General features: G+C 41.5%; 1 protein-coding gene across 22 annotated transcripts in view; it reads right to left on the bottom strand.

Moving 5' to 3' along the window:
* ATP10B (ATPase phospholipid transporting 10B (putative)) overlaps positions 1-20,623 on the bottom strand; it is a 326,335-nt gene that overhangs the window by 43,417 nt on the left and 262,295 nt on the right. For all 22 annotated transcript variants that reach the window (XM_069102445.1, XM_069102457.1, XM_069102453.1 and 19 more), the window contains 5 exons: positions 19,529-19,752; positions 7,317-7,508; positions 3,675-4,266; positions 2,077-2,186; positions 390-516 (listed from right to left, as the gene is read on the bottom strand). In XM_069102445.1, the coding sequence (XP_068958546.1) occupies positions 390-516; positions 2,077-2,186; positions 3,675-4,266; positions 7,317-7,508; positions 19,529-19,752 (1,245 nt within the window). The remainder of the gene's footprint in view (positions 1-389; positions 517-2,076; positions 2,187-3,674; positions 4,267-7,316; positions 7,509-19,528; positions 19,753-20,623) is intronic.

The raw sequence follows: 20,623 nt of genomic DNA, 5'->3' as shown, positions 1-20,623 counted from the left end.
TCTTTTAGGATCTAAAGTCCCTTCCAGCTCTGGCATTCTATTTTCTCAGGTCTTTTCTAGTGCTAACTTTCTATTATTCTATGAATCCATAGAGACTCAGTCCAAGACAGGGAATAGATTGAGCTTTGAGGAAAGTGGACAGGATCCAAGGTAGCCCGGCTACATGAGTTATATAATATTCCCAGAGGGAATTCCTCAGAAAGAAAAGTGAGCAGAGCTTGGATTACTATTTGAGGTATTTCATTTGTGCCAAAGACTTGCAAAGGTCTCCTAAGGATGAGTTTTCAATTTATATCTATTTAAAGTCTTGTCGTTATAGGAGCCAAAAAATTTCTTTACAAGCACAATATTTCTCTTTTCTCATCTGATAATGACTTATTTTTAGTTACCCAGTAAGGTGAGGTGAGTCTCTAGATGTTGGGCTGTCTCCATTAGTAGCTCCTCTTGGTTTTCAAGGGATGCTTCAGCCTCATGGCGAAAATTGGCCCACCTCTGGAAGTCCTCTTCTTTTAAGACCTACAGGGCAGATAAGGAAGTTGTTTCCAAATTCTAGTTTGTTGCAACAGATCCTGAACTAAACTGGGCTTGTGTGCTGTGACTCCTCATGTTCACATTTAGTCTTCACTGCAAAGTCAGGTGAAGCCTTCTCTGACCTTCACATCTTAACTCCTGCCAGAGGACTTTCCTGATGTCTGCAGCTGCTACTGTCTTCCTACAAAGGTCATCTCCAATTTACCATATATATATATATATCTTGTATGTAAGTAGTTGTTTGCATGTAGTCTCCCCCATTAGAATGTAAGCTTCTTGGAAGCAGGTACTGTTAATTGCTGTCTTTGTATCCCTAGCACTTAGTACAGTCTCTTGAACACAGTAAGAGTTTAATAAATACTTGTTAATGACTGTTAATTTTACCCCCTCAGACTATGTCTTCTACCAGTGGGATATGAACTCTTCTTCCTCAGAATTGCTATCTAAGGTGGGGGGGGGGCTAGGTGGTGCAGTGAGGGGCGGCTAGGTGGCACAGTGAATAGAGCACCGGCCCTGGAGTCAGGAGGACCTGAGTTCAAACCTGACCTTAGACACTTGACACATTTACTAGCCGTGTGACCTTGGGCAAGTCACTTAACCCCAATTGCCCTCCAAAAAGCCAAAAAAAAAATTGCTATCTAACTTTGTACCTCTTATCTGGCACTTGCTACATTCAACCTTGGACAGGTGCTGCAGTGGGCACAGTGCTGGTCCTGGAGTCAGGAAGACTCATTTTCATAAGTTCAAAGCTGGCCTCAGACACTTACTAGCTGTGACTCTGGGCAAGTTACTCAACCCTATTTGCCTCAGTTTCCTCATCTGCAAAATGAGTTAGAGAGGGAAATGCAAACCACTCTAGTATCTTTGCCAAGAGAACCCCAAATGGACTCACAAAGAGTCAGACATAACTGACAAATGATTGAATAGCAACACATTCAGCCTTATGGCATAACTATTTGTGTGTTCTGTTCTTCCCCCATCAGCCCACACTCCCTGTCTAACCTAGGCCATAAACTTCTCAAGGGCAGAGACACTGCCTTATTTAACTTTGTTGCTCCAAGTCTGGTACAGAGGAAATAACTTTAATGAATATTTGGTGAATGAATGAATAATGGAATAATTGATTAATTAATTCTAATCCCAAACTGCTGGGGAAGTAAGGTGTCTATTCTGTAAGCAGAGTACCAAGGATGACTCTTTAACAGACTCATTCATCTTCATAGATTGTCTTTTGAAGTCTCTAGATCTAAAAATGGCTTACTATAAGCTGAGCACCGCACCACTTATATATTCCGTTTAATCAATAAGGACATTTTGAGTGCTTATTGTGTCCCCATCATGGTGCTAAGCACTGTGAGGGACACAGATATCCAACATCTAGGTCCTGTGACTTGAGCTAGAGGTTTCAAAGGATTAAATAGTCAATGGAAAAGTGCTTCAGCTCTCTTTGAGCACCCCAAATAAGGAATAGCCAAAGGAAAGTCCTTTAGCTTTATGTTGTCTTAGTAATGTTACAAGACTAAGGAGCAGAAATATTTTTCCTACCTTCTTGGCGATGCAGAGTGTTCGTAGCCCATCTCTTGCATACCAGTCAAGGTGTTTTTGAGTCTTGGCCCGGATTTTTCTCAGCTTCTTCTCTGCAACAGGGTCTATTGCTATCAAACAGTGATTCCCAGTATAAAGTCAACCACAAATTTTGGGAAATGTCTCACCTCCCCAATTCAGACTTTGCTAGGGTCATTGCAAATCTTTCCAACTAAAGAATTCCATCAGCTTCTGCTCTCTGGAAACTGTTACATCTCTGAACCCCCAGGATGTCCTAGGAGATGATCTCCTAGGTCCTTAATCCTGGAGGTACCCTCTGAAGGGGTAGCATGGACTAAACTTGCCAATTGTCTTAATCAGAGGGTTAAAAATTAACATTCACGGAGTGGCTAGGTGGCTCAGTGAACAGAGCATTGTCCTTGGAGACAGGAGGACCTGAGTTCAAATTTGACCTCAGACACAACACAAAAACTAGCCCTGTGACCTTGGGCAAGTCACTTAACCCCAAATGCCCTCCAAAAAGAAAAAAAAATTAACATTCACTCCCCTCTTATCCTGAACTTTTGTCCCTGAGCTGCTGTCCCTGCTGACTATGCAGAGGAAAATGGGGCTGCCTCAAGAATTCTAAATCTTGTCTGGAATTTGCTATCCTAAGAGAAAATCAGTCACATAGCTCTCTATTTCTTGTTAGTAATAAAGACAGTGGCTGCATCATAATTAATGCTGTCTCACATTAGACTCTAATATCAAGGGACTTTGAAGTACTTCATTGGTTTCAAGAGAGTTTATGTGAATCTTTTTGAATGAAGAAATGAGAAGGGGGTTATTTCCATTTAATTGGTGAGGGGACTAAGGTCCAAGGAAAGGGAAAATGCAAAGGTTTTCTGGGTGAGGAGTAGAACCCTGGCAACATGATGCTTAGAGTTAGGAAGTCAAGGGCTTAGAGTTAGGAAGTCAAGATTCTAGCTCTTTTGCTAACTAGTTGTGTATCCTTTATAAATCTGCTGAATTTGGACCCCAAATAAGATTTCATGACCTGCAAAGTCATTTCTAGAAAATCATTGCAATCTCTGTCAGGGGCAATGTGTCATACTGAAAAGAACCCTAAGCTTAGTGTTAGCAGACTGCATTCAAATGCTAGTTCTGAGACTTGCTAGCTCGTGTTGTGTTTGTTCTTTGTTCTCAAAGAGGACCATGACATCAGGGAGATGATGACATGACTTGCAGTTGACTTTGATTTGAGCAAGGGAGGGCTGTGCAAGGTCACCAGCCTCACTTTCTTCTCCAGAGCCATCTGGGTCCCGTGGTCTGATATTCATCAGGATGACTGGAGATAGCCCAGGATGCAATGGGGGACCCTGGCCCTTTTAGGCTAAGGCCTTGCTAGCTATGTTACCATGCTCAATCTATTTCCTATCATTGAGTCTCATTTTCCTCATCTGTAAAATGGGGGTAATAATCCTCACACTGTCTCTGTTATCTGTTGTATGTGGTTCATTCTGATTCTCAACCTAGTGGGATTCTTTAGGTCTTCCAGTCCTGAAATATAATGTGACCAACCTGTAATGAGTATCAGTTCATTATTTCACATCAATTACCTTGGGCAGGATCTTCTAGCAGGTCCATTATGACTGAGTCAGCTCCCTTAGTATAGACAATGATCTCACCAGTCAAGGGGTGCCTTACAATCACTGACATCCTCTTCCTCACTGAGTCAAAACCCAGGGTGTAGAGGAGGTCAAAGGTGAGAAGTGTCCCCTGGGGCAGTCGCACAGTCACTTGCTCAGGGGTCCTGGACACCAGGGTGAAGTTGTAGGCCCGGGCAGCATGTACAAGGGCAGCTTCATCGGGACTCTCAGCCTCATAGCAGAATTCTGGCTCTGGTATCACTGAGTCCAATACATCTTCCAAGGAGGGGCTTTTGGCCCCCATGTCCTGCTTGGCCATGACTTCTTCTTTGGAGCCGCTCTGGTAGCCAACATCTGTTGAATATTCACAGCTGTGACTGGACAAGTCATCTTGCTCGTCTGAATCTACAACTATGGGGTTTGGCCCTAAACTTTCCCCAAGGTCAGATGGAGTGGTGGAAGAGAAGGACTGGCTAAGACTGGAGAGTTTAAGCCTCTGGAACAGCTGGTGAATCTTCTCTAGGGAAGCTCCTAGAGACTTCATCTGTGGTGGGATGGTGACCTTGACATTGAGAGGAAAAGCAGAATGTTATTTCTGTGGGGAAAAATAATGAAACCACCCACAGGCAAGTTGAAGAGTGAGACAGATTGAAAAGGTCTCTTTCCTCCAAGTTCTAATTCTGTTGGACTCTTTGTTACTTAGAGGTCACTTTACCAGTGACTATATGATCCAGATCTCTTTCTAGGCCAACTGATAGTATGACTAATGTGTTGTGTGACCTGGACAAGTTACTTTCCCTCTCCCAACCTCAATTTTGTCATCTAGAAAATAAAGGAATTGACTTTTAAGATTCTCTAAGCACTGTTCTGTGATTCTCTATGGCCATGGGCAGATGGTCTCCCCCTTGGAAGATTTTTTAAAAATTATAATACAAATATGCTGTTTTTTTCTATGATATTACTTAACCCAGTAAGTTATGTCATTTCTCTGAGTTTCTTAATTGATCTTTAAATTGGGTCTAATGATATCTGCTTCACCTATCTCACAGGGTTTTATTATGAACAAATGAGATAATGCATGGGAAAATACTTTATAAATTATAACATGTGGGGAAGTGTTCAAGGATGGACTGGTCGACCCTTGGACAGGACTGTTGTGGATCAGACGTGTCAAACATGTGGGCTGCATTGCTGTCACATCACCCCCAAGTGTAATTCGAGCCAGATTAAAATATAATTAGAAGATACCAAACTAAGTAAAAAAAAAATAGAACAGAGGCAATATTTAGATGCGATTTTCTAAGACAATAATGCTGTCTGCAGGGATCCTCATGAATAAGTACCCCATTTCTTTTAAAATTTTTTTAAAATTTATTTTTAGTTTACAATATTCAGTTTCACGAGCTTTTGAGTTTTAAATTTTCTGCTCCTCCCTCCCCTCCCCAAGATGGCATGCAATCTGATACAGGATCTACATATACATTCACATTAAACCTATTTTCACATTAGTCATGTTGCAAAGAAGAATTAAAACCAATGGAGTGAACCACAAGAAAGAAGAAATAACAAAACAAAAGAAAGAAGAGAGAGAACAAATGGTATGCTTCAATCTGCATTCAGACTATTATTCCTTCTCTGGATGTGGAGAGCATTTTCCATCATGAGCCTTTTTGAGTTGTCTTAGAACCTTGCATTGCTGAGAAGAGCCGAGTCTATCAAAGTTAGCCAGTGAACGATGTAGCTGTAATTGTGTACAATGTTCTCCTGGTTCTGTTCCCCTGACTCAGTATCAGTTCATATAAGTCTTTCCTGGTTTTTCTGAAGTCTGCCTGCTCATAATTTCTTATAGCACAATAGTATTTCATTACATTCATATACCACAACTTGTTTAGCCATTCCCCAATTGATGGGCACCCCCTCAATTTCCATGTCTTTGCCACCACAAAAAGAGCTGCTATAAATATTTTTGTACATGTGGTCTTTTCCCATTTGTATGATCTCTTTGGAATACAGCCCTAGAAGTGGTTTTGCAGGGTCAAAGGGTACCCACATTTTTATAGCCCTTTTGGGCATACTTCCAAATTGCTCTCCAAAATGATTGGATCAGGTCACAACTCCACCAACAATGCATTACTGTTTCAATTTTCCTACATCTTCTCCAGCATTTGTAATTTTTCTGTTTTGTCATGTTAGCCAATTTGACAGGTGTGATGTGGTACCTAAGAATTGTTTTGATTTGCATTTCTCTAATCAATAGTGATTTAGAGCATTTTTTCATATGACTATAAATAACTTTGTTTCTTCCTCTGAAAACTGCCTGTTCATATCCTTTGGCCATTTATCAATTGGGGAATGACTTGTATTCTTATAAATTTGACTCAGTTCTCCATATATTTTAGAAATGAGGCCTTTATCAGAGATAAACAGTGCCCCATTTCTATTTGAGTTTTACACCCCTCTTGTAGATGGCATTATCAATTCAGGAAAGAGTGGAATGAAATCATCTCAAAAATGCTTCCCAATCTCAAGCTTCCAAGAATTTAGAAAAGCATTTTGTAAGTAATAAAGAGAAAGGACTGTTCACTGGTTAGAACATGGTGGTCACAGTGCTCCTGGGTCCCTGGCTCTCTTCACTGAGCTTTGTTTCCAAGCCATCCAGTCCCCTCTTCCTTCCCCCTTTCTGTACAAGCTCCTTGAGGGCGGGGACTACCTTTCTGTACAAGCTCCTTGAGGGCAGGGACTATCTTACTTGCTTGTTTATGCCACAGGTAGTGTAGTACCTGGCATACACTAAGCACTTAAATCCTTTCCCAAAAAGTCATAAATATTTTTCATTCACTAATGGGATCAGTCTTCTAAGCTTAATGCCTTTCTTTACAGGTTGCCTTCCATGGTTACCCAGCCAGCCTTTTCATAAAGTGAGCTAGAATGACTGAATTATTAGTTTTAGGGTTAGAAAGAACTCCAGAGGGTATCTATTCCACAAACATTTGGGGCCATAGGGTCATATACTGAGAGCTGGAAGGGACCTACGAGCCTTCAAATCCATCCTTCATTTTCCAGAGGAGGAAACTGAGAGGTTAAATGACTAGTCAAGGACCATATAACCTGAACTCGGGTCTTCCTGACTCCAAGCCCACTATTCTTTCCGTTATACCACCAAGCTGCCAAATCACAGAATGTAAGAAACTGGAGGAAGAGAAGCGAATAAGCCATTTATATAGCACTTTATATGGTCCAGGCACTATGCTATGTGCTTTTACAAACTTTATCTCATTTGATCCTCACAATAACCTTCTAAGGTAAATGTTAATATTATCTCCAGTTAATAGTTGAGGAGAATGAGGCAAACAGATTAAATGACTTGCCCAGGGTCACAAAGTTAGTATCTGAGGCAGAATTTGAACTCTGATCTTGGCTCCAGGACCAGATGTGCCACCAGCTGCTTCAAGGTCAGAGATAAACCCCTTCATTTTATACATGACTAAGCTCAGGGGAAGTGATTTGTCCAGATCACACAGATTAAAAGTAGAACCAATACTAGGCTCATGTCTTCTGACTCCCAGTTGGGTTTTCTTTAAAGCCCTCCCACACTCTCTCATGACACCTTACCCTCTGCCTGGGTTCTGTTGTTGTGGAGACCATGACAGAGTTGCAGATGGCCAGTGCAAGGAAGAAATCAGTGATGGAGGAGCCTGTGGAGAGGGAAGGTTTGGTGACCCTGTGGGATGTCAAGGTTTCCAGTTTCAAGGCAGCATCTTTCACCTTTGTCAAGAGACCTTGGTCTGGAGTCACATCCTTTTCCTGGGAGAAAAACATTTGAGTGAGAATTTCTTCAGTTAATGGACTACAGGGAAAGGTGCTTACTGGCAAGGGGTTTTTGCACTATTAGGGAAAGGCAAACACAGGATGTGAGAATTAAAATCTTTCTCTGCCTCCAAATTTCCCAAACCAGAGGCCTATTTTCACCATGATACATTCCTTCATTCTTCATTTATTTTTATTTATTTATTTATTTTAAAGCAATTGGGGTTAAGTAACTTGCTCAAGGTTACACGGCCAGTTATTTCTGGGTGTGGTGCTGAGTATCTGAGCCCGGATTTGATCCCCAGGTCGTCCCAACACTGGAGCCGGTGCTCTTACTCACTGTGCTACTTGGCCACCCCCAATTATTTTCTTAATGGTTCACTGTGCTAGGTGTTAGGCTTATCCTGCTCCCACCTTCCCCATCACTGTGGATGCATCACAGAATTTCAGAGACATAAGGGACCACAGTGATGATCTAGGCTGACCCGTACTCCCAAAAGAATCCCCCAAACACACCTGATGAGTGGTCATCCAGCCTTTCCTTGAAAACCTTCTGGGAGAAGGAACCTACTAACCTCTCGCCCTGGAGGCAGTCTATTCTCCTTTTGGAAGCTATGTGTTGTGTCAGAGTACTTGTCCTCAAAAGCACCCACTATGGTCAGGGAATTGTTCTAAGTGCTGTGACAAAAACACTCACCCATAGGGCAGAGGAGCAACTCAGAAAGAGAATTCTTAGGGAACACACATGTGTTGAATTGGGCCTCATTTGTCATCCTAGCCCTCTGCTCCCTGCAGACATTTTGGCTCCCATGCAGGGCACAGCATCGCCCCAAACCACAAAAATACATTTGTGTCTTCAATGATACAAATGCCACCATGACTCTGACTCTATTTTCACACTGGGAAGGAGGTGAGGCAACCAAGAGACCACAGCCCAGAAAACTGAAAAAGTACATGCCCAGGTACATCATCTTCTCCCTCCCAAGCTCGTGATGAGCTGTAGACGCTTTTTACGTGCACCCTTGCGCTATAGTAGGTAATTTTGTATAGTCTTCTCACCTTGCTAACAAATATTTACAGTTTGACAACATGGCCATTGAGGACCCTTCCAGTTCTGAGATGCTCTAATTCGTTGAGGTTATCCTTGCACCCTAAAAGATATTGAAAGGACCATAGGGAGGCCTGAGTAGTTAACTGTGTGGGGGATTTATGGAAAGACATGAATAAGAATTACATGAGATGAGAAAGCATGGAGGGGTTGGTATATCAGGGAAGGCAACACTTACATGGATAAAATTATGGCTCCATTAAAGTATAAGTACTCAAACTTGGCACTTTGGTGGCATGGGGGATAGAGCACTGGTACTGGGATCTGGAAGACTGTGATAGTAATGGCAATTAAAGATTCCCCTGTATTGGCTTGGTTTTCAAATTGATTGTGTTAAAACCCAGAGTTTGTTAATCCCACCTGTGGGATGGGCTTGCTGATGTGAAAAGAAAGTCCTGAACTGGGAGGAGCTGGTGATGTAGATTTGGAGAGACACTAGAGAGAGGCGGAAGATCTTTTTGGAAGCAGCACCTCGTGGAGAGAGAGAGACTAAGAGAATTGCTGGTGGCCGCTTTGAATTGCCCTGGACTTTTGAGACCTGCCCCCTGAGCTGCCAAGGACTGAGGAGACATGGCTGTTTTGCTGGTACTTTGTCTGTCTGTTTTGATGTTATTTTGCCGGATTTGTCCACTGGTGAAAGACTGTCCTTTTGTTGAAGAAGTCCTGGAACCTGGCTGTTCGCTAAGAAGCCCTGAGACTGTCCTGCAGACAGAGAGTGAATACTGTCCACTGGTGAGGGACAGTACTGTTGTTGCAGGGGTCTGGAGACTGTCCTGCAGACAGAGTGAATACTGTCCACTGGTGAAGGACAGTGCTGTTGTTGCAGGGGTCTGGGAGCCTTTCTGTTGGTTCAGAAGCCCTGAAGAAGGATTTTCTTGTTGTATGTTTACAGAAATCCTGGGAGAGGGCTTTGCTAATGTATTCAGGGGTTCTAGGACTGTTCTACAGACAGAGGATGAATTCATGAAGGGACTGGCAATGTATCTTATGGCCTTGCTAAGCCTTGTCTCCCCAGGAACTAAGATTGCTGAGAACTTGCCTCTTGTCAAGATGAAGAAAAGACCTCCATTTGGGTATTAAGTGCTGTGTTTAAACTTGATGTAACTCTGGGGTAGATTCAATTGTGATCCAGGGGTGGGGAACTTTTGACCTTATGTTTGGAAACTAATCTCCATTTGAGAAGAGGGGCTTTGTGGTGGACTTAATTAAGGTATAGCCTAGGGGTGGAGTAGTATTTAGAACAGAGACTTTGTAATTGATTGAATGATTGGAAGGTCCTGGGGTGGGGTAGGCCTTGGAGATGATTTAATCACACTTAGTAAATGCTGTATTTTGAATGATGTCATGTTTTGATCTTCTCTGTTCTTGGTTTGTCACTGAATAAAATAGAGAGCACCTATGCTGGTATTTTGAACCTGGGAAGTTGCCTTCTTTTGGCATTACATTACAAAGACCTGAGTTCAAATGTGGCCTAAGATGCTAATTGCGGGACCCTTGGATCATTTAACCTCTGCTTCAATTTCCTTTTCTGTAAAATGGGTATAATAATAACAACTACCTCTCAGGGTTCTTGTGAGGATAAAATGAGATAATATTTGTAAAGTGATTTGCATGTCTTAAAGTACTATGTAAATGTTATTTATTTTAAACTGTATGGATTCATGAATTAGACTTTTAAAAATTTCAGACACTGTGTAATGCTGGACAAATCAATTAACCTTCCTTATCCTCAGTTTCTTTATCAATAAAATGGGGTGATGCACCTTATTTAAAGGGCTGTTGTGAGGATCAAATAAGAAAATATAAATTCTTTAAAGTATATAAAGTGCTTAAAACATTAAATAAATATTAACTATTATCATTTCTCTATTATTTATAATTTATATAGTTTATATAATTTATAGCTAATCAAAGAGAATCTGTTAAGGCACATACCTGCTATGTGCTACACACACTGTTAGGCATTGGGAATATAAAGACAAAAGTGAGACGACCCTCCCCTCAAGAAACTTGTACTCTATTGGACGAGACAAGATGTACAGATATGAGTACATGGAAAACAAATATGAATACAAGATAAATGGTTGAAGGGCTTAGGAAATCAGGATCAATATGACCCCTTTTTGATGCCTCGTCAAGGCATGGAGGGCTTCTCTGTGCTCGAAGTCTATGGAAGACAAGCATGAGCTCTGAGATGGGAAGGTTCTGGATATGATCTTGGAGATAGATATTTCTCCAAGGACAAGCCTTGCTAAATGCATAGAGGCTCATCTCTGAAAAGTTGCCTGTTTTCTATTTCAGATGATTAAAAAGTCATAGCAATATATGCGATCTTCTAGGAAAGTATAAAGAGGTTTAGGTCTAGCATCCTAGATTTATAGTTAGAAGGTCCTCAGAGGCCATGTTGTACAATTGGTTCCTTTAACCTCCCTGAGCTTTTTTCCTGCTGTATAAAAAAAATTTATCCAAAGTCATACAGGTAATAAGCAAACATCAGAGGTAGAATCTAAACTCAGGTCCTCTGACTCCATAGCAAGTATGCTATGCCATGCTGTCTTCCATTTTAGGGTTTGGCTGGCCAGTGGAATAAGTTATTTTGAACTATGGAAACTTCCAGGTGTTGCACATACTGGCAGTCACCATACTCTACCTTTTCCTGAGGTCAGCTGACTTATTCCAATGACTTTGTCTTGTTTAGATAGCTACTAATATACCTTGCTAAAAAAAATAACTCTCCATTTTTGTTCTAAGATACAGATCTAGTTACTCTCATGGGGGAAAAGACACCAACACGCATGATGGAAAGGGGGGGGATGTCCTTAAAAAAACTGAGGCTGGAGGCACGCTATATTTAAATTCTTGGAGACTGGATCTCAAGGCCCTGGCCACCAGTTCTGCAGCACAGATTCTCATGGCACCATAAACATCTTTTCAATGATATGGAGTACTCTAACTGGACAACTGTTCAGTCTGATAGGCAGATGGTAGAATGTGGAAAAAGTAAATCATCATTATCATCAACATAGATAACTTACTAAACACTATATGCTAGGCCCTGGGCCAAGCCCTAGAGATAATATAAGCAGTGAGGTGGTCTTTGCCCTCAAAGATCCTATATTCTAATGGGGGAAGAGTAACACATAAAAGAAAGAATAGGAAGGACTGCATATTTTATTATCCTGGCATAGCTGGAAACTACTGCTATGATTACTAGTTCTCTTCAAACTTACGCAGATAAACCAGTTATTTTTGGTATTTTTGTAGCTACTGAGAGCCTCTGGTTCAAAATCTTCCAGTATCATGTCAACTTGTTGCTTGTTGGAGAAAGGTTACATGGTAAGAGTTACAACTTAATTGAATTAATGTTTGTGGAATGTCTAAGAACCTTAGGTGAATTCTAGTGCCCTCTTCTCCCCTCTCTCACCACCGAACACAGAACTCACTTTTGAACTAGATTTGGCCGAGGAATTGACTTTTTCCCCATTATTCATATGGAGTCTTTTTGTTACTGTGTAAGAAAAAGGAATCAGAATTTGGTTTCCTTTCCGAGTTCCAGGAAGCTTCAGAAGTCCTTGTCAGGGACTTTTTAGCAAGACACAAGGCAAGAAGTAAAATATGTGTATAGGAGAAACATCTTACAGAAAAGGGGTGGGAAATTTTGTACCAAAAGAACTCGGTATTTTTTTCTGGCCCTAATAAGAACATATCATGGAAAGATTTATTAACAGCACTGTCAGGTTTGAGGTGATGATTAATACAGATGGTTTGGCAGTGCAGGTGACTATATATCTAGGCTACCAATCTCTTCAATCTAAATGCCTCAGTCTGGCATTTTAATTCCTTCATAATCTGGCTCCAGCCTCTTTTTCCTGGCTGATTTCACACCATTCACACTTACTCTATGTTCACGCCAAACTGTAGAGTCTACTTTACTCAATATTCCATCTTCTGTCTCTATCCTCTGTGTCTGGAATGCTCTCCCGCCTCATCTTTACCCTTTGGAATCGCTGCCACCCTTTAAGGCTCAGCTCATGTGTTACTTCCTCCTACCAGGGACATTTCCTAATTTCCTTCGCTTGTTTGCTTGTTAATGTCCTGTTCCTTCCGGCCTTCCCCAGCCTGAACAAAGATTTCATATTTATTTTGTATTGATTTGATTTATCTGTGTTCCTGTTGGTTTCGCCCCAGTAGAATGAAAACCAAATTCTTGAAAAAGGATTTACTTCATTTTTGTTCAGTTCCCAGAACAGTCCCTGGCACTTAGTAAATGCTTTCTGACTTGGACCTGAAAGATTTTGGAGCATATTTAATTTAAACACACACAGAAGTGGGCTTACAAAATTGGGGATACCTTTTGCTTCTCCTTTCTGCTCCCGATGCTATGGGGAAGCTTTGGGTGTCCCTGCATTTTTCTATGTGGGTGGAGAGCAAGGGAAGGAAGGGCAGACCACAGAAAAGGTGTCTAGCAAGAAGTAGTGCCGGGGCTGCTATGCAAATTTTGTGGGCTGAATTTTTTTAACCTGATGATTACAGAAAAGAATTTGCAAGACTGCCCATATTAAACAAAGGATGTCTGTTCAGAACAAGAAATGTGAAAAAAAAAGAAAGAAAAACCTGAAGAGGCCTGGAAAAGGGCATTTTATTTTCTATGACAGTACTTGTAAATATTGGCCCAATACCTAATCCCTCCTGGAAGCACCAGGGCTTCAGTTCCCAAAGGGATGCATGCCAATAAACTTTACAGCAAGGCAATTAGAAGACACCACCTGAAATTTCCTTGTTCTTTAGAGGAGAAAAGGGAAGTTAAAAAAAATAAAACTAAATGGGAGGCTTGTCAGAACAAGAGACACCTGTTCAACAGCCAAGGAGCAAGGTCTCTAGAAAGCAGTAATTGCTACACTTGTGGCCTGCCAATTTTGAAAGACAAGCTGTGATGACTGAGTACACTCCAAGCAGGTATAGGAAAGGAATCAAAGGATTAGTGTCATTCATTGACTAAGACAAGCCAGGACTCTAGAATGGTGGGTGGGCAGAAGGATCTAGGCGGAAAAGAACAAGAAAGCTGATGCACCAGGTGGGTTCACTGCGATCATAATGATATCAGCAAAGACTCACTTTTCAACATGACTTTGAGCCTTTTATAGTGTACTTTCTTCATGCTCCTCAAGTAGGTAAATTTCTACAAGATTAGGATTGAGGGGGAAAGGACAACTAAAGTCTAAGGGGCCCCAAGAGAGCCACGTAGAAGGCCCAGGCAATGAGACCTTGGTCCCTAACCTATTAATTCAAAGTTCTGCTAATACAATTAGGGATATTTGTGCAATGTTTTCAGAGGCTTTGAAGGCTTCACATATATAAAACACTCAATATGCATATTGCAACACCCTGAAGATCACTCTGACTCTATCAAAAATTAAATTACTCATGGGGCTGTGTTCTGTTTGGAGAAAAAGTCCTCAACAGTCACTTTTACCCCTTTTTCATGAATATCTAACATTTGCATAGAGCACTGGGCTTTTCAAATCACTTTCATACCCATCACCAGCCACTCTGGTTGCTTTCTTACTATATTCCATTTCTTGTCTCTGTGCCTTTGCAAAGACTGTCCCCAGTGCCTGGAATGCCCTCCCTCCTCACCTCAGCCTTTGTGGATTTCCTAGCTCCCTTCAAAGATCAACTCAAGGACAACCTCCTACACAAAACCTGTCCAGATCGCCCCATTTGAATGTCTTCACCACTAAATTATCTTGCACCAACTTATCTGTGTATATATCGTTTCCCCCAATAAACTTGAGGGCAAGGGACTGTTTCCTTTGTATCTCCTCTGCACAGTCCCTGGACTGGATCTGTGATTTCACCGGAACTTCCTCTACCAATGCAGATCTACACCTTCTGTACAATATATAATCTTTGAGAGTTTATTGGGGCACAGAGAAATTAAGTGACTTGCTCAGGGTCACACAACCACCATGTGGAAAGAGGGAGAAATGAACCCAGGCTTCTCTTGCTCTAAAGTAAACCTGGCACATTGTAGGTGATTAATAAATGCTTGTTGAATGGATAGAAAAATGCATCTCCTGTAACCCTTTGAGGTTCATAGGGGTATTCTTGTTTTACTTTAAAGATGAGGAACTTTCTAAGACCAGAAGCTGCAGAGCAATGTCCTATAAGCATCAGTGGAGGAAGTTTCCTCTTGGCAGAACTCCTGCCAAAGTAAAAACTAATGAATAAGCAGAGGAACAGAGAGGTTGAGAGCTTCCTTCCGCCCCACAGCTGGCGAGCGGAAGGGGCAGCCTGGTGAGCAGGAGGATCCTGACTGCTCTTCCAGTCCTTTTCCTACGACTGTATCTTGTCCTTGAGGTACAAACCTTAGCCAAATGACCCCTGAATTTTGAAGGGACTGGAGAACTATTATTTTGCAGGGAATATTTTATTAAACCCACTTGCCTGTCCAGCCAACTAGAGCTGAGTCTTGTGTGAGTTATTTATCAGTTCATTCTCTCTGCTTTGCTTCCTGAAAGAGCTTCGTTAGAACCTGCCATTCAAAACTGCCAGGAGGCCAGGCTGCGGTGCAGCAATTAAAATGTTCTCTGGAGCCTTGAGAGAGACAGTTGGTAAATGTATCCCTCGCCCTAGCGGCTCAAAAGGCCTCAAATTAGAGCTAAGGCTTGTTATTCCTACCAGGGTGGGAATAAATAGATGAGCCGTGAGAACAAAATGCTTCGGGGTAAAGAGGCAGAGGAGTTTTATTTTCCTTTTCAGTGGACAGTTCTCCCAGACACATGGGAGCCTGTAAAAGACAGTCAGGTGAGAATGGTCCAGAAGACATGGAGAGAGTCATCCAGAGGGAGAGATGTCGGGAAACTGTGGCTGATGGCCTAGCAGCTAGGGGTGACAGTGGACTTAGGGTTTGCAGGTGCCAAACTGAAATCCGACCTCAGACATTTACCAGTTGTGTGACCCTGGACAAAACGCTCAACCACTCAGCCTCAGTTTCCTCATCTGTAAAATGGGGATAATAATAGCACCAATCTCACAGGGTTGTTGTAAGGCTCAAGTGAGATGATATTTGTTTTTTTTTTATTTTTATTTTTTTAAAGCAATTGGGGTTAAGTAACTTGCTCAAGGTTACACAGCCAGGTGTTTCTGGGTAGGTGCTAAGTGTCTGAGCCTGGATTTGATCCCCAGGCCGTCCCGACACTGGAGCCAGTGCTCTTACTTACTCTGCTACCTGGCCACCCCTGAGATGATATTTGTAAAGTATTTTGCAAACCTTAAAAAGCTACTTCTCTCCCTCCGTGGAACCCTCCCAGGGCCTTGTTCATACTTCTTTTGTGTACTATCATGCTTTATTTTTATATTGGAACTATTGTGTATGTCTATTCTTTGATGTGGCATAGTGCAAGGGAGGCAGAGGATTTGGGTTTGAATTCCAGCTGTGTAAGGGTTATGGGATTTAAAGATCTTCCATGCCCCGTTGGACTTGCTGACATAGCAGGAAGGGGCGGAGCAAGAGGAAGCGGAAGCCAAACTGGAGTTCCTGCGGTGGCTGGCGGTGGTGGCGACGGCGGCGGCAGCAGCAGAGGCAGCGGCAGCGGCAGCGTGAAGCCCTTTTTGGGTCAGCCAGAATTTCTGCTAAGGACTCCTGCTGAGGACTGCCAGGGGCCAAAGCTGCTGGGAGCGCGCTTCCGGGACCCTGGGTAGTTGCTGTGAGTAGGGAGAGGAGGACCTTTGCCTGAGGTAGCCTATTCTGTTTTAAAGGCTTGAAAATGTGGGTGCTTTCTACTTTATCTACCTGTGCCAATGTCATAACTACTCTGATGGCTTTCACTTTCTGGTTTTGGGACTCAGTCTTTTGGTATCTTAATAAATTTTCTAGTTTATTCCCCCATATGGCAAGCATGATGTATTTTGTGATGGATAATCATATCAGCATATCTGTAATCTCCATACGCATTGTGAATATGGCATTGCTGATACAAGCTGTCATTTATTACCTATGTGACCTTGGGTAAGCCATAGCCTCTCTGTAGCCTCAGTTTCCTCATCTGTAAAATAAAGAAGTTGGACTGGATGGTCTCTATGGTCCCTTCCAGATCTTAAAAACAAACAAGCAAAAATACGTGATTCCCTTCTAAACTAGTGTAGACTATGGAAGGTGTGGCTTTTGACAGATTTATTCTTCTCTGTCTCTTCCTCAGCAGCCTTGCATGGGCACTTTTGTTGAATAGATGCTCAAAAAAATTCATTGCTTGACTAAATGAATGTTGGTGATAATGTTTTTTATTTAATCACAATTGTTCTCATTAAGATTCTATTAAGCACAAAATAGTTCGGGAGCCAATCAACTTTGTATTCACATAGAACAATTGGATAATCTCTAAACTGAAGGGTTCGAGCTGATACTCTTTTTCTTTAGTGGGGGTGAGAGACAGCATTGCTGAGCTGTGTGGGTCATCTTTGTGTTGTTTTTTTTTTTGTCCTCCAAAAAGCCAGGGGTTCTCTCAACTGAATATTTAGTATTGCTTTCTGTTGATATAACAAAAGGGGAGTTTTGATTCAAAATTAGGTTCTGCCTCTTAATTTCCATTGGTACAGCAGCAAGATATTAGAAGAAGCCCTATGCTGTGAGTTAGGAGTTGACTTTGCTGTTGCTTGGTGCGTGACCTAGAGAGAGGCATTTCACTTTCCCGAGCCTCAGTTTCCTCATGTACCAAATAGAGAGAACCTTTTTCTATTTACCTTACAAGGTTGTTAGGAAACAGAAATGTGATATAATGTATGTGAAAGCATAAAGAACAATACAAATGCAACAAGTTATTATTGTAGATACTTATAAGACTGGAGAAAGTAATAGCACCGCTAAGTGACTGGGGAGCTATGTAGGAGTCAGGAATATGTGGGTACAGGTCTTCCCTCTTGATACATACTGGCTTTGTGACCTTGGGCAAGTCACTTAGTTTCTCATTGTTTCAGGTAACCCTCTAAAACAGAGGTTCTTTTTTTTTTTCATCATGGACCCCTTTGGCATTCTGGTAAACATGAACTCCTCGAAGTGTTTATATAGGATTACAGTGAAAATCAATTGTATCAAAATACAGTTTTCAAAATGTTAAAAAAAAGGTTCATGGACCCAGATTAAGAATACTTGCTCAAGACTGTATATTGCAGATGAGCCTCGGTAAAGGGGGTTTTCTTGATGAATGCCTTCCTTAATCATAGGACCTTCCCTCTGAGAATATCTCTGATCTGTCCTGTATATACCTTGCGTGCACAGAGTTATTTGCATGTTGTATCCTCCATTAGCCTGTGAGCTCCTTGAGAGCAGGGGCTTGGGGTACTTTTTACCTTTCTTTTCATCTCCAGACTTAGCACAGTGTTGTACACACAGTAGGGGCATAATAAATGCTAACTGACTTGGCTTGAGTTTTCCATGAGATTTTTCCAATGGAATCACAGGCTTGGTCCCAAATGAAACAAACATATGGGAGACGAGTATCTAGGACCTCATAGAAAATAGTCGTAGCCCTGCGTTGTGATCTCATTCACCTCTGCTTCTAAGAATCCCAATTTTTCTTCAAAGCTCAGCTCAGATGCTACCTCCCATGTGAGACCTTGTATGTGTTTCGTGTATATATGTATATATATTTTTTGTATGTACAGGGTGTGCCTAAAGTCTGACACTTAGGAAATCTCAGTAACTATGCACATTTTCAAGAAATGAAACTTTTAACAACATTTGATTTAATTAGCATAAATTTTAGCCATGACAATTTCATATGGAATAAAAGCTTTCATTAGCTATTGGGGACTATTTTCCATATTAATGAGATTAATTTAATTAATTAATGAAATTTCCTATGTGCCTCCTACGTCTTCCTATGAAATCTCATTTATGCTAATTAAATAAAATACTGAAAATTTCATTCATCTAATTTCTTGAAAATATGCATAGTTGATGAGATTTCCTATGTATCCAGACTTTAGGGGCACTATATGTGTGTGTGTGTGTGTGTATGACAGTTTTAAGTAGGCAGAAGTATATAACGTTTACTGTTTAGTATATAATCAGCTGAACAAGGGTAACATATGTCTATACCTTGTATGTGTTTTGCACATATTTATATATGTGTGTGTGTGTGTGTGTTTCCTTAGGAGAACATAAGTTCCTTGAGGGTGAGAACTGTTTCATTTCTGTGAAGTGTGTTTAATAAATGCTTGTTTATTGAGTGAGGGGATAAGTAAACAAAGAATGCTAGAACTAGGAAAGGGACCTTAGAGATGATCACATTCAACCCTCTTATTTTATAAGTGAGGAAACTGAGATCTAGAGAAATAAAGTGACATGCCCAAGTTACAAAACAAGTTAATGGAAGAACCAAATCTAGGACCCAAATTTCCTGATTCTCAGACCAATGTACTTTCTTTTGTAACAGAATCCTTCCCTCCCTCCCTCCCTCCCTCCCTTCCTTCCTTCCTTCCTTCCTTCCTTCCTTCCTTCCTTCCTTCCTTCCTTCCTTCCTTCCTTCCTTCCTTCCTTCCTTCCTTCCTTTCTCCCTCCCTCCTGCCCTTTCTCCCTTCTTTCCTTCCTTCCTTCCTTCCTGCCTCCCTGCCTTCTTTTCTCCCTCCCACTTCTTCCCTCTCTTCTTCCTTACTTTTTCTAATAGATTTTTTTTTTCGAGGAATGTTTTTTAAATTAGTCATCTTCTGGGTTTCTCTACATAAGACAATTTTAAGCAGGTAGAGGTACATAGCTTTTATTGTTTAGTGTATAATCTGCAGAAAAAAGGGTAACATTTATAACAGGATCATTTCTGAAGTTCTGTTTCCTACTACCCTCCCCACCAGTACTTCTCCCCATACCAAAAATGAATCCCCTACAGCTTGAAAGGAAAGAGACATGACTTACTATAGTACTGCTGAAGGCCACTGGAGACTGGGCATTGTCACATCTTCCCATAGACCTGTGCCGAGTGTGAGTCTGGAAATGGGCACGGGCACTCTGGCTCCTCCTCAGGGGGTTGGCTCCACCTGGGCATCTCATTGTGCCAAAGCCTGGCAGGGCCCCATACTGACATTTGGTGCAGTCCTCATCATCTGAATCCAGCTCCCTCTGAGTCTCCAGGCGTTTGGCTGCGAAGAAAAGTGACCCATTACTAACATGGTTAGAAATGTTCATTTAGAAACATAGTTAAGTAAATCACCCTGGAACCTCGCTCTCTGAACTGGAGACCTGAAATTGTAAAGTAATTAACAGCAATAATTATATTAATAATTAGCACGTAATAGCACTTTACAATGTTTTATCTACATTTTATCTTCGCAACAACTTTGGGAGGGAGGTGTTTATTCCTGTTTTATAGGTATTTTTTACAGGTATGTTCCTGTTTTACAGATGGAGAAACTGAGGTTGAAAGAAGCTAAGTGAGTTTTCCAGAGTTATACAGCTACTGAGGCTAGATATGAACTCAGATCTTCCTGACTCCAAGTCCAGCGACCTCATTGCTCCACCTTGCTAATTGAGGTTGGTAATAGGAACAGGGCAGTTCTGCCAGCTGATGTAAAAACAACAAACAAACCATTATAATAACACCTCACAATTTATTGTTCTAAGGCTTAGTGGATAGAGAACTGGCTTCGGAGCTAGGAAGATATGGGTTCAAGTCCTGCTGATGATGCCTAGTGACTGTGTGACCTTGAGCAAGTCACAACCTCTTGGGGCTTTAGGAACTAAGACCATGTTATAGAGGAAGTGTTGACCCGCATCAACAAAAGAATTTCCTCACTATCTTAATGAAATTACAGGTCCAGTCCCAATCCTTAGGCAAGGTTGGCTAAGTATTTTTCCCACAATAACCTCCTGAGATAGATAATACAAGTATTATCACTTCTGCTTTAGAAATGAGGAAACTGAGATTGAAAGGAAAGCGACCTGTTCAAGGTCATAAAGCCAGAGATTCAAACGAAGCTTTCTTGACTTCAAGTTCAGTACACTTTTTCACTG

This window comes from Petaurus breviceps, unplaced genomic scaffold, assembly GCF_028583685.1.
Source record: "Petaurus breviceps papuanus isolate PSGF00001 unplaced genomic scaffold, PetGlider_PUasm1.0 551, whole genome shotgun sequence".
NCBI classification, from domain to species: domain Eukaryota; kingdom Metazoa; phylum Chordata; class Mammalia; order Diprotodontia; family Petauridae; genus Petaurus; species Petaurus breviceps.
Note: the sequence above shows the minus strand (reverse complement) of the source record. Positions and strands in the feature narration are given on the sequence as shown.